At 47.5% G+C, this 12,816-nt stretch overlaps 1 protein-coding gene across 1 annotated transcript in view; it reads left to right on the forward strand.

Annotated features, from left to right (window-relative positions):
- LOC147118239 (uncharacterized) overlaps positions 1 to 2,376 on the forward strand; it is a 60,058-nt gene extending 57,682 nt beyond the window's left edge. The window contains exons 3-4 of the mRNA XM_085983687.1: positions 1,766 to 1,945; positions 2,111 to 2,376. Of these exons, the coding sequence (XP_085839813.1) occupies positions 1,766 to 1,945; positions 2,111 to 2,209 (279 nt within the window). The 3' untranslated portion in view covers positions 2,210 to 2,376. The remainder of the gene's footprint in view (positions 1 to 1,765; positions 1,946 to 2,110) is intronic.
- The last annotated feature ends 10,440 nt before the right edge of the window (positions 2,377 to 12,816 follow it).

Below are 12,816 nucleotides of genomic sequence, written 5' to 3' on the forward strand. Positions count from 1 at the left end.
CCTTGTGCACCAGTCGCTGAAGGTAAGCATGCAGGTGCAGCAGGCGGTTAAGAAGGCAAATGGTATGTTGGCCTTCATAGCGAGAGGGTTTGAGTACAGGAACAAGGATGTCTTGCTGCAGTTGTACAGGGCCTTGGTAAGACCACATCTTGAGTATTGTGTGCAGTTTTGGTCGCCTTATCTGAGGAAGGATGTTCTTGCCGTGGAAGGAGTTTAGCGAAGATTCACCAGGCTGATACCTGGGATGGGAGGAATGACGTATGAGGAGAGATTGGGACGATTGGGCTTGTACTCACTGGAGTTTAGAAGAATGAGAGGGGATCTCATTGAAACTTATAAAATTCTGACAGGACTGGACAGACTAGATGCAGGAAGGATGTTCCCGATGGTCGGGGAGTCCAGAACCAGGGGTCACAGTCTAAGGATAAGGGGTAGGCCATTTAGGACAGAAATGAGGAGGAATTTCTTCACCCAAAGAGTGATGAACCTGTGGAATTCTCTACCACAGAAGGCAGTAGAGGCCAATACATTAAATATAGTCAAGAAGGAGTTGGATATATTTCTTAAGGCTAAAGGGATCAAGGGGTATGGGGAGAAAGCAGGGACCGGGTACTGAATTTGGATGATCAGCCATGATCGCATTGAATGGCAGAGCAGGCTAGAGGGGCCGAATGGCCTACTCCTGCTCCTATCTTCTATGTTTGTATGTTTCTATGCTTCAGTTTGAGCTGGAGTGGAGATGGAGGAGAAGCTGCTGGGTTTAACCCCCAGTACTTCTGAGCCCAGGAGGACCCAACAATTTCCAATGTGAGACTGTCAAAGGAGGTGGATTCTAGGGGAGATCAGGTTGTTACACAGACACTGTCCGTACAATGTAAAAGAGTATTGTTTTAGGAACAAGTATTTCTGTACAGCTTTTAATCCAGTTTACATCTACAGATTTGTTTTAATTCATTCTTGGGATGTGGGCGTCGCTCGCAAGAGCAGCAAATATTGCCAATCCCCAGTTTCCCGTTGAGAAGGGGGTGGTGAGTCACCTTCTTGAACTACTGCAGTCTGTGTGGTGAAGGTATTCCCACAATGCTGTTCGGTAAGGAGTTCCAGGATTATGATCCAGCAACGATGAATATATCTGAGTCAGGATGATGTGTGACTTGGCGGGGAACTTGGAGGTGGTGATGCTTCCATGCAACAGCTGCCCTTGTCCTTCTAGGTGGTGGAGGTTGCGGGTTTTGGAGGTTCTATCAAAGTTCTGGTCCAGTTGCAGATGTATAAAGTTCCTTTCCTTCGCCCCCTCCCCCTCCCACCTCTCTCTCTCTTTCTCTCTCTCTCTCTCCTCCCATAGAGGCCAGAGTCTTGTGTAGGCCCAGACCAGGTGGTGGATTCCCTTCCCTGAAGGACATCAGTGAACCAGTTGGGTTTTTATGACAATCCGGCAGCTTTCATGGTCACTTTTTTCTAGTGCCGGCCCCACAAATGACCAGATTCATTGAGCTCAATTTCACAACCTGCCTTTGTTTTCTTGTGCGTTCTCTCTCACGCTCCCTGTTTTAAATTAATTTTACAGGGCACTGGAAGGGGAGGATTTACAGACGGTAAGCTCAGACCAAACATCACATCAAGATCTGACCGAGTCACTCGACTCATCGGATCTGGATATCACCGGCCTCTGAACATGGAAGCAAAAAGCACCATTCACAACGGGGAGAAACCGTACACGTGTTCTGTGTGTGGATGAGGCTTCAGCCAATCTTCTGGCCTATCGAGACACAAGCGCATTCACACCGGGGAGAGGCCGTTCACCTGCTCTGCGTGTGGGAAGGGATTCACTAATTCATCTCACCTATTGAGACACCAGCGTGTTCACACTGGGGAGAGGCCGTTCACCTGCTCTGAGTGTGGGAAGGGATTCACTAATTCATCCCACCTGCTGACACACCAGCGAGTTCACACTGATGAGAGACCTTTTAACTGCTCGGACTGTGGGAAGTGCTATAAAGGTTTCGGGGAACTGTTACGCCATCAACGTGTTCACACTGGGGAGAGACCGTTCAGGTGCTCGCACTGCTGGACTGGGTTCAGGCGATCATCTGAACTCACTGTACGCCAGCGCACTCACACTGGGGAGAGGCCGTTCACCTGCTCTGAGTGTGGGAAGGGATTCACTCAGTCATCCCACCTGCTGACACACCAGCGAGTTCACAATTGATTGCAGGGGTTGGATTCTGTTGTTGCTGCTGTTAATCACATCCAGGACTGAACCATGTTCATTCTGACAGTTGGGGATTGTTTCTGCTGATATTAATAACTCCGGCAACTGGGCTGGAGTTTAATATTCTGGATAGATGTCAAATAAATCAACTTTGTTTTAAACACATTGTTATAGATTTTCTTCTTTCCCACCGGAGTGTTTAGCATCACCTGGCTGGAGCTCAGAAAGGACAATGTGGGGGAGGATCGTACGGTGGGAACAGAACTCCAGCCTGGACACAGTCCTTCAGGGCCACACTAAGAGGGGCAAACGGCACTTTGGTCTTTCTTGTCTCTCTTCACTGACCGCAAAGTTGCCGTGCGGGTTAATCTCGAGGCGTGAGAAACGTGTCCCAGCTGCTCTCTGCCATGGTTCAGAGCTCCTAGGCATGGAACAGAAGGCTCCTTTAGGAATGTACCCCCAGTGCTATTTTTTTAATGGCCTTATTAACCTGTGTGTCGCTACTTTTAGTGATTTGTGTATCTGTATCCCGGGAACCCTCTGCTCTTCCAGCCCATTTAGACTCTTGGGGGAAAAATTTGGTGATGCCCCCTTTGGGTCGCTAACGTCGCCGGGGCTAATTTTAGCCCTCCAAAAAAGTCAGCACCCCGTGCATTAAATTCAGCAGTAGCGCCCCAAGCAGGAGATGGGGTGCTACTGGAAGCGCTCCCCTCCCTCTTGAGGCGCTACCAGTGAATTTCACGGTGCTTCGTGCAACAGCGCCACACCCATCGGCACATAGCACCGCGTCATAGCAGACCGCCCTCCCTGATTAAAGGGGAGGGGTCTAGCACTGCACACACCGGGGCCCTGCTGGACCACCGGGGAACGGGGTGTTGGATCAAGAGGAACGCCGGGCTGAGCGATCGCAGCCGACACCCCCGAAGAAGAAGGGGGCAGGTGCTGGCAGTCAGCCAAAATAAAAAGTTGCCACCCGACACCTGCCCTTTAAGTGGCGCCACCACGGCTGCAGGAATGACCCCTGACCCTGTTGGGCATATCGTCCGGCGATAGGTCAGGGGTAGCAACCCAAGGTTGCAGCCGGTGTGCTGCGCATGGCGATGACGTCATTGCCAGTGGTGCAGTGCCGCGGGGCGCTACCGTCTACCGCCACCGCTAACCTGCTGAATATCACAGGAGGCACAAAGCAACCCACTTTTACCCCCTTGTCCAAGTAGTGTGTGGCCTCCTTATTCCCACCAAAACACCACCTCACACTGATCTACAGTGAAATTCATTAACACCACTTCACACTGATCTATAGTGAAATTCATTAACACCACCTCACACTGACCTATAGTGAAATTCATTTGCCAATTACATGCCCATTCTGAAATTTATTAATATCTTCTTGCATTTTGTCTTCCTCAGTATTAACTCTACCTCCCAATTTGGTCTCATCGACAAATTTTGAAATTGTTCTTCTGATTCACGTGTCCAAATCGTTTCTGTAAATGGTGAACAACAGTGATCCCAGCACTGATCCCTGTGGAACACCACTTCCCACCTTTTGCCAGCCTGAGTAGCTGCTCCCAACCCCTACTCTCTCTTTTCTGTTTTGTGACCAGCTTGCTATCCATAACAGTATGTAAGATTGACAAGATGACCCAGGTCAGGCCGTGTGGAGTGAAGGGCCAGGCAGCAGAATGGATGGAAAGATGGCTACAAAACAGAAATCAGAGGGTTGGAGTTAAGGGAAGTTTGTAGCGATCTTTCCATCCATTCTGCTGCCTGGCCCTTGACTGCACACGGCCTGACCGTGGTCATCTTGTAGACCGTACATACTGCAGACACAGTGCACCAGTGGTGGAGGGGGTGGATATTGAGTCCTGTGGCAGGGGCGCTGATGAAGTTGATTTATCTGTCCATGAGTTTTGAGGCATCGCTAGTGGCGTTTTTCACCACTTTCCACCTTTAATAAAACCTTGCTGCCAGTTTATTAAAGCCATTAACAGCCGCTCGGGTGGGACACACCAATAAATGAGGCCTTGTTTCCCTCAAAATGACAGGCCTGAACTCGAGTTAGAAAACATTTAGTAATTAAACCAGACTGGGCGGGGCCTGAGGTGCGAGTTAGCAACGGAAAATTGGTGGCCAGCGTACTTCACACCAGGGCTGAGGACCCGGGGACTCGGGTTTCTGTGTCATTTATTGATTAATTTTGTTTATTGCCCAATCTCAATCAGACTGGCGGGTCATCTTGCTGTCTGACAGAGGCGAGGGTCCCCAATGGAGGGCTCTCTATGCGGGAGTCCTTCCCAGCACCATTGGGGATCTGGGGTGGAGACTGTTGCAGGGAGCTGTCGTGTGCAACAGTTTAAGCTCCTTTCCGGACTCCAAGGTCAGATGTGTTTTCTGCGGCCTAGAGGAGTCCATGGGCCGTGTATATATTCAGTGTGAGAGGTTGCAGCCCCTGTATAGTTCCCTGAAGGGGCTGCTCCTCAACTCTTGGTTACACTTTAGCCCCACGCTCCTAATCTTTGGCCGCCCGGTGCGGAGTGGGGGTGGGTAAGTCGGAGGATCTTCTCCTGGACCTGCTCTTGCGCCTGGTGAAAACAGCAATTTGTAGGTCCAGGATGGGCGGGGCCCATGGGGGGGTCACTCTGGCTGCCTGCCTCTCTCCTGCGGTCTTGTCCGTGCCCGGGTGGCCGTGGAGAGGGAGCAGGCGGTGTCCACCGGTTCACTTGATACCTTCCTTGACCGGTGGACACGGAAGGTATCAAGAGGTGATAATCGATCCTCACAATCACATTGTGATTTAATTATTAATTGTGTGTGTGTCACAAATACATTTCTTCTATTTTGATACAAAAGTTCTACTAGACATGTTAAACTACTAGTTATTTAATCAGGGCTGCAGCTGCTGAAAGGTTGACTGTACTGAGGTTTGTGGCCAGAGCTGGCAGACATGTTGTTCTGAAGTCTGATGTCTCACACCTGAAGAGTCTGTTTATGTCGTGTTGTAATGACCTTTTTCTGTTGCCTGGTGTCAGAAATAGAAATCAAAGGAAGATGATGCCCCACTCTGTTAATCAACTCTTTGACACATTTCCATTTCTTAATTTACACAGATCACAACTCCATTAGTGAACAATGGATTGCCAGTCTGCCACTTTTTAGTGAGGCTTGAAAGGATTCGCTGTGAAGCTACACCTGCCCATCTGTCTGTGTGTCACTGTGTTTGGATTGTGTTAGACAACAGCCCTAATGGGCCAGTAATTCTGGTCCCAACGTGTGAGTACGGACGGTGTACTCACGCGTGGGCCCGATGGAAGTGCTGGTTTTCAGGATGCACAGTGCATGCGCTGAAAACCGGCATTTCCTGTCCTCTGAACCAAGGGGTTAAGAGGTGGAATGCGTACGACGTATCAGGCAGCGCGTGCATGCTGAATTTCCTTTTTTGTAAAGAGTTGCCCGTGCGTAAAGGCCTCCGGTTTTTACGCTTGAAAATACCAGACGTAAGTACTTAGTTTTACAGGTAAGTGGTCTATTAATACAATTTAGAATTTTTTTTCCACAGGTTTATTATTTTAAAAGAATTTACAGTAAGGTAAGTGTATTTTTAGACCCTATTTGTTAAAATATTTTTTTTTAAATTTGATTAATTGTTTAAAATAGTTTTTTACATTTATTCATAGTTCATTTATTTAGTGGGATTTTTAAAAACTTTTAGTAGTTTAAGTGCTGTTTTGGGCGCCCTGAGTTTTCATGAGTTTGACAGTTCTTACTATCAAACTCATGAATGAACTTTTGCAACCTCCCATTGGTTGCCCAGTGCCCACGTGATCCCAGCCGGCTCATCAAAATAACTACGCTTTAATTCTGTTTAAAACTACTTTACATTCTTCAAAATAATTTAAAAGTATTTAAATTTTTATAAAAGTTACCTAAAGATTAATAAAAATACAAAAAATGTCTTTAAAATGCTGCTCTGCATGTAGAATTGCTTTGCAGCTTGTGTTAAAAATTGGGGGCGTGGCCTATGTTAAGGAGACCTCAAGGGGCGTGTCTAACTTAGACTCCGCGCTCGAGGCTTCGCGCTGGCTGCACTCCTGGGCGGCGTGACGTCAGACGCTGCCCGGGAGTAATCAACTGAAAACAGGAATTGCAAGCATCACGGGAGCCGAACGGCAGGTGCGCCGGGTAAGTGCTCATCGGGGGCTTGCACGCGCGGCAAGCCCCCGAGCCTAATTTCTGGGCCATTATCGTGCCTACATCCATTACAATTTTTGAAATGTTAGATTGTACTTGGAAGTAGTTGAGTTTGAATCTAACAATTCTGAAATTGGGAGCTTTTAATGATTTCTGTTTTTCACATAACTGTATAGTGATGTGATCAGTCAAAGCAAATTAACAGATGGTGCTATTTACTGAACACAACTGAATAATTCTACAAGGATGCTATCGCAGTCTTCCTCAGTATTAACTACACCCCCCAATTTAGTGTCATCAGCAAATTTTGAAATTGTACTTCTGATTCCCAAGTCCAAATCATTCATGTAAATGGTGAACAACAGTGGTCCCAGCACCAATCTCCGTGGAACACCACTTCCCACCTTCTGCCTGTCTGAGTAAATACCTTTAACTCATCCCGTCACTATAACTGGACTTGTCTCCATTCCCGGGCCGAGGGGATTGCTGTACCACACGGGAGGGGCAACATTTGGGGACTCTCGATTCTCCACCAATTCCCATTCCCCTTCTTTCTGGTGGATAATGGAGGTGCCACTGTGTGTAATGTGTAAGTCAGTAAGAGTTGTCAGTGAGGATTAATCAGCACTTTCTAATTGGAGATGATAATCAATGGAATCTTTCAGACAATGAATTGTAGATTTTATAGCAAAGATTAATATACGATTGAAGTAAAAGTTCATAATTTTATTGTAAAATATTTCAGGAACACGCATCAGAAATTAAGGGGAAAGATCAGACAGCAGTACTTAAAGGGACTCTGCAGCCCCAACAACTCAATCAGCTATATATCCAGAATATTAAAATCCAGCCCAGTTATAGGGGTTATTAACATCAGCAGAAACAAACCCCAACTGTCAGAATGAACATGGTTCAGTCCTGGATGTGATTAACAGCAGCAATAACAGCAGAATCAAACCTCTGCAGTCACTTGTGAACTTGCTGGTGTCTCAGCAGGTTGGATGACTGATTGAATCCCTTCTCACACACTGAGCAGGTGAATGGCCTCTCCCCGGTATGAACTCGCTGGTGTGCCAGCAGGTTGGATGACTGATTGAATCTCTTCCCACACACGGAGCAAGTGAACGACCTCACCCCAGTGTGAGCTCGCTGGTGTGTCAGCAGGTTGGCTGACTGATTGAATCCCTTCCCACACACTGAGCAGGTGGATGGCCTCTCCCCAGTGTGAATGCGCTGGTGTCTCAGAAGGTCAGAGGAATTAGTGAATCCCTTCTCACATACGGGGCAGGTGAACGGCCTCTCTGCAGTGTGAATGTGCTGGTGTATCAGCAGGGTGGATGAATTAGTGAATCCCTTCTCACACACAGGGCAGGTGAACGGTCTCTCCCCAGTGTGAATGCACTGGTGCTCAATGACGTGAGATGATTGCCTGGACCTCTTCCCACATTGAGAGCAACTGAATGGTCTCTCCTCAGTGTGAAGTCGCTGGTGTGTCAGAAGGTGGGATGACTGACTAAATCCCTTCCCACACTCGGAGCAGGTGAACGGCCTCTCCCCGGTGTGACTGCATCGATGAGTTTCCAGCTGGGACGGGGAGCTAAATCCCTTCCCTCAGTCCCCACATTCCCACAGTTTCTCCGTGGTGTGGGTGTCCTTGTGTCTCTCCAGGTTGGACAATCGGTTGAAGCCTCATCCGCACACACAACACATGTACGGTTTCTCCCCGCTGTGAACGGTGCGATGTTTTTTCAGACTGTGTAACTGGTTAAAGCTCTTTCCACAGTCAGTGCACTGGAACACTCTCACTTGGGTGTGTGTGTCTCGGTGCTTTTCCAGTCACACCGATCTTTGAAATCTTTTCCCACAGACAGAACAGGCAAACATTTCTCCTTCCACATTCAAAGGCCGATGATATTCCCTGTAAAAGCAGTTTACAAAAGACATCACTGTAAGTTCAGGATTAAAATTCAGAACAGATAATTCTAATTTCTATGGAACATTCTCTCCTCTCTTATTACATAGAATTACACAGATTGTACAGCACAGAAACAGGCCAATCGGCCCAACTGGTCCATGTGGTGTTTATGCTCCACACGAGCCTCCTCCCACCTCTCTTCATCTCACCCTATCAGCATCTCCTTCTATTCCTTTCTCCCATGTGTTTATCCAGCTTCCCCTTAAATACATCCATGCTCTTCGCCTCAACTACTCCCTGTGGCAGCAAGTTCCACATTCTCAGCAGCCTCTGGGTGAAGGAGTTTAATCTAAATAGGACTTTCCTGGGCAGCCAATCAGCACTGCTGCCTCTTTTGTGCATTTCCTGGCGAGGCAAAACAGTTGATATTTTCTGATCAAAAAGAGCTGAGCTCAGCAGCATTAGTCCTGTTTTGCCTCCTTTGGAGACCAGGTGTACGAGCAGAGTGAGCGCAGTCTTCACAGCAACCGCAATAAAATTGTTGCAGTTGTGAAGGAACTTTGTGTCAGTGCACTGGACCACAAACAAAATATGTGTGTCGATGGTTGTCTTATTACCCTACTGTAAAGTGCCTTGAGATGTTTTAAAAGCTCTATATAAAGGTCAGTTGTTGTTGGTGTATAGAGAACTCTGTTGAAATTTAGTGAAATGATCAATAACCAAGGAAGATCATTTCTTTATAATTGCACAATACTGCGGATGCTGGAAATCTGAAATAACAACAGAAAATGCTGGAAATACTCAGCAGGCCAGGCAGCATCCGTGGAGAGAGAAACAGAGTTAACGTTTCAGGTCTGGGACCCTTCATCAGAACTGGAAAAAGCTGGAGATGTAACAGATATTAAGCAGGTGCAGAGACAGGGGGGGGGGGTTAGGAGGGGAGGAAGGAGTAGAAAGAATATCCTGTACTTTTGTAAGAGGCAGGAAAGATAAAATGTTGCAAATGGGAATGGCAAAAATCATACTGCATGAAAAATAGGGGCAGGGAGAATTATCTGAAATTGTTGAACTCAATGTTGAGTCCGGCAGGCTGCAAAGTGCCCAATCGAAAGATGAGGTGCTGTTCCTCGAGCTTACATTGAGCTTCATTGGAACAATGCAATAGCCCGAGGACAGAGAGATCAGAGTGTAGTGAAGTGGTGAATTAAAGTGACAGGCGACCGGAAGCTCAGGGTCACCCGTACGGACTGAACGGAGGTGTTCTGCAAAGCGGTCACCCAATCTGCGTTTGGTCTCCCCAATGTAGATGAGACCGCATCGTGAGCAGCGAATACAGTATATTAAATTGCAAGAAGTACAAGTAAATCGCTGTTTCACCTGGAAGGGGTGTTTGGGGCCCTGGACAGTGGGAAGGGAGGAGGTAAAAGGGCATGTGTTGCATCTCCTGCGCTTGCACGGGAAGGTGCCAGGTGAAGGAGCAGGGCTGTTGGGGGTGATGGAGGAGTGGACCAGGGTGTCGCGGAGGGAGCGGTCCCTTCGGAATGCTGAAAGGGGAGGTGAGGGGAAGATGTGTTTGGTGGTGGGATCACGTTGGAGGCGGCGGAAATGGCGGAGGATGATCCGTTGAATGTGGAGGCTGGTGGGGTGAAAGGTGAGGACAAGGGGAACCCTATTGTGGTTCTGGGAGGGAGGGGCAGGGGTGAGAGCAGAAGTGCGGGAAATAGAACGGACATGGTCAAGGGCCGTGTCAACCACGGTAGAGGGGAGTCCTCGGTTGAGGAAAAAGGAAGATATGTCAGAAGCACTAGTATGGAAGGTGGCATCGTCAGAACAGATGCGGCGGAGATGGAGAAACTGGGAGAATGGAATAGAGTCCTTACAGGAAGCAGGGTGGGAGGAAGTGTAGTCCAGGTAGCTGTGGGAGTCGGTGGGCTTGTAGTGGATGTTTTCATTTCTTTGTTTGGTTCTGTTAGTTTTCATAGAATCATGTAAAAGTACAGCACGAAGGAGGCCATTCGGCCCATCGTGCCTGTGCTGTCTCTTAGAAAGAGCACTCGTGCTTCGTCCCACATCCCTGCTTGTTGTCTGTAATCCTGTAAGATCCTCATCCTCAAGTACCCGCCCAACTCCCTTTTAAAATCATTGATGGAATCAGCTCATGACCTTTTCAGGTCGAGCGTTCCAGATCCCGACAACTCTCTGAGTTTTATTCAATTCTTACCACAGTTGCCTTCTGTGAAGGTTTAATAATAAATGCATTTTGCCGTGAAAGCAATTAAAACATTCCTAGTATATAAATAGACAGATGCATCAAAATATTAAAATTGTGGGAGGGAGGGCAGTGCTCGCCCAGGGCCCAATAAACAATGGAATTCTTGTTTCCCAACCCAATGCTCAGAAGATGAAGTCCCAGAGCTGCCTCTGGCTCGGTTCCACCTGCCCTATTCTGACAAGCTGAGGTGTTGGTCAGTGCACTGTGATTGCCCTGTGGGCAGAAAATGGCAAATCTAGAAATATGACCAAAATAACACATTTTAACCCCAAAGCTGTAAATCCCCGTCCCACACACTCTCCCTCCTCCCTGTGCTGAAATCCAAACCCATCGCACCATCTCCAACATTTCTTTCCTCCACTCCCAGTTTTCTCCCTCCCTCTGCTCTGGTTGGGTTCAGTTCTCCACCCGCTGTGTGCAGAGTGAGAATAAAATCAATGAGTCAATGATTGTCTCTCCTGGTCACTGGGACCCTGAAACCTTCAGTTCTCCACCCGCTGTGTGCAGAGTGAGAATAAAATCAATGAGTCAATGATTATCTCTCCTGGTCACTGGGACCCTGAAACCTTCAGTTCTCCACCCGCTGTGTGCAGAGTGAGAATAAAATCAATGAGTCAATGATTGTCTCTCCTGGTCACTGGGACCCTGAAACCTTCAGTTCTCCACCCGCTGTGTGCAGAGTGAGAATAAAATCAATGAGTCAATGATTATCTCTCCTGGTCACTGGGACCCTGAAACCTTCAGTTCTCCACCCGCTGTGTGCAGAGTGAGAATAAAATCAATGAGTCAATGATTATCTCTCCTGGTCACTGGGACCCTGAAACCTTCAGTTCTCCACCCGCTGTGTGCAGAGTGAGAATAAAATCAATGAGTCAATGATTATCTCTCCTGGTCACTGGGACCCTGAAACCTTCAGTTCTCCACCCGCTGTGTGCAGAGTGAGAATAAAATCAATGAGTCAATGATTATCTCTCCTGGTCACTGGGACCCTGAAACCTTCAGTTCTCCACCCGCTGTGTGCAGAGTGAGAATAAAATCAATGAGTCAATGATTGTCTCTCCTGGTCACTGGGACCCTGAAGCCCCGCCCACGGGCTCAGGTTTTAATAGAGACTTTTTAAATTCATCAATAAAAGCAGATAAACCCCTTGCTTCTGTGGAACAAACTTTTTAATATTTGGGAGTAAAAGTACAAGTTTTTTTCCCTCTGCAGAATTTATTATTAGTTTCAGGAAACAACAACACCTTTAATGTAGTGAAACATCCCAAGGCTCTTCACAGGAGCATTAGAAAACAAAATTTGACACCGAGCCACATAAGGAGATATTCGGGCAGATGACCAAAAGCTTGGTCAAAGAAGTAGGTTTTAAGGAGCATCTTAAAGAAGGAGCGAGATATAGAGAGATGGAAAGGTTTAGGGAAGGAATTCCAGAGCTTAGGGCCCAGGCAGCTGAAGGCACGGCCACCAATGGTGGAGTGATTAAAATCGGGGAGGCTCAAGAGGCCGGAATTAGAGGAGCGCAAATATCTCGGAAGGTTGTAGGGGCTGGAAGAGATTACAGAGATAGGGAGGGGTGAGGCCACGGAGGGATTTGAAAACAAGGCTGAGAATTTTAAGGATCAGACACTTGAGGAAAAGCAGGGAGTGGGGGAGGGTCAAGCCTTTATGGGACAGGGTCGTTAATTCTGTTCTGCGACAGTTACTGGGACAGACTGTATCTCCCCTCTCCTCCACATAGGGATTTGTGGTAGTTAAAGGGGCAGCGATTCTTCTTGTTCCACGAGATTGTAATTAAAGGGACACTACTCTGAGATGGCTACGAATCTTTAGTGTCGCCAGCCTTTCTAAAACATTTTCCTTTTTTTGAAGATTTGTGTGAACTCGCTGGTGACTCAGCAGGTTGGATGAACTCTGAAACCTCTTTGCACAGTCAGAACATTTAAAGGGTCTCTCATCGGTTCTGGGACAGGAGGGATCTGGTTAACAGTGATCACAATATCATTAGGTTTAAAGTACTTATGGAAAGGGACAAAGAAGAATCAATGGTGAAAATACCCAACTGGAAGAGAGCCAATTTCAGTGATTTGAGAAGGGATCGAGCACAGGTGGACTGGAAACAAAGATTGTCCAGGAAAACAGTGAATGACCAATGGCGGGTCTTCAAGGCTGAGATAGTTTGGGTACAAACCAAGCATATTCCCATAAGGAGGAAAGATGGGCCATCCA

This window comes from Somniosus microcephalus, chromosome 4 (genome assembly GCF_052327205.1).
Source record: "Somniosus microcephalus isolate GS21.2 chromosome 4, FLI_Smic_1.0, whole genome shotgun sequence".
Taxonomy (NCBI): domain Eukaryota; kingdom Metazoa; phylum Chordata; class Chondrichthyes; order Squaliformes; family Somniosidae; genus Somniosus; species Somniosus microcephalus.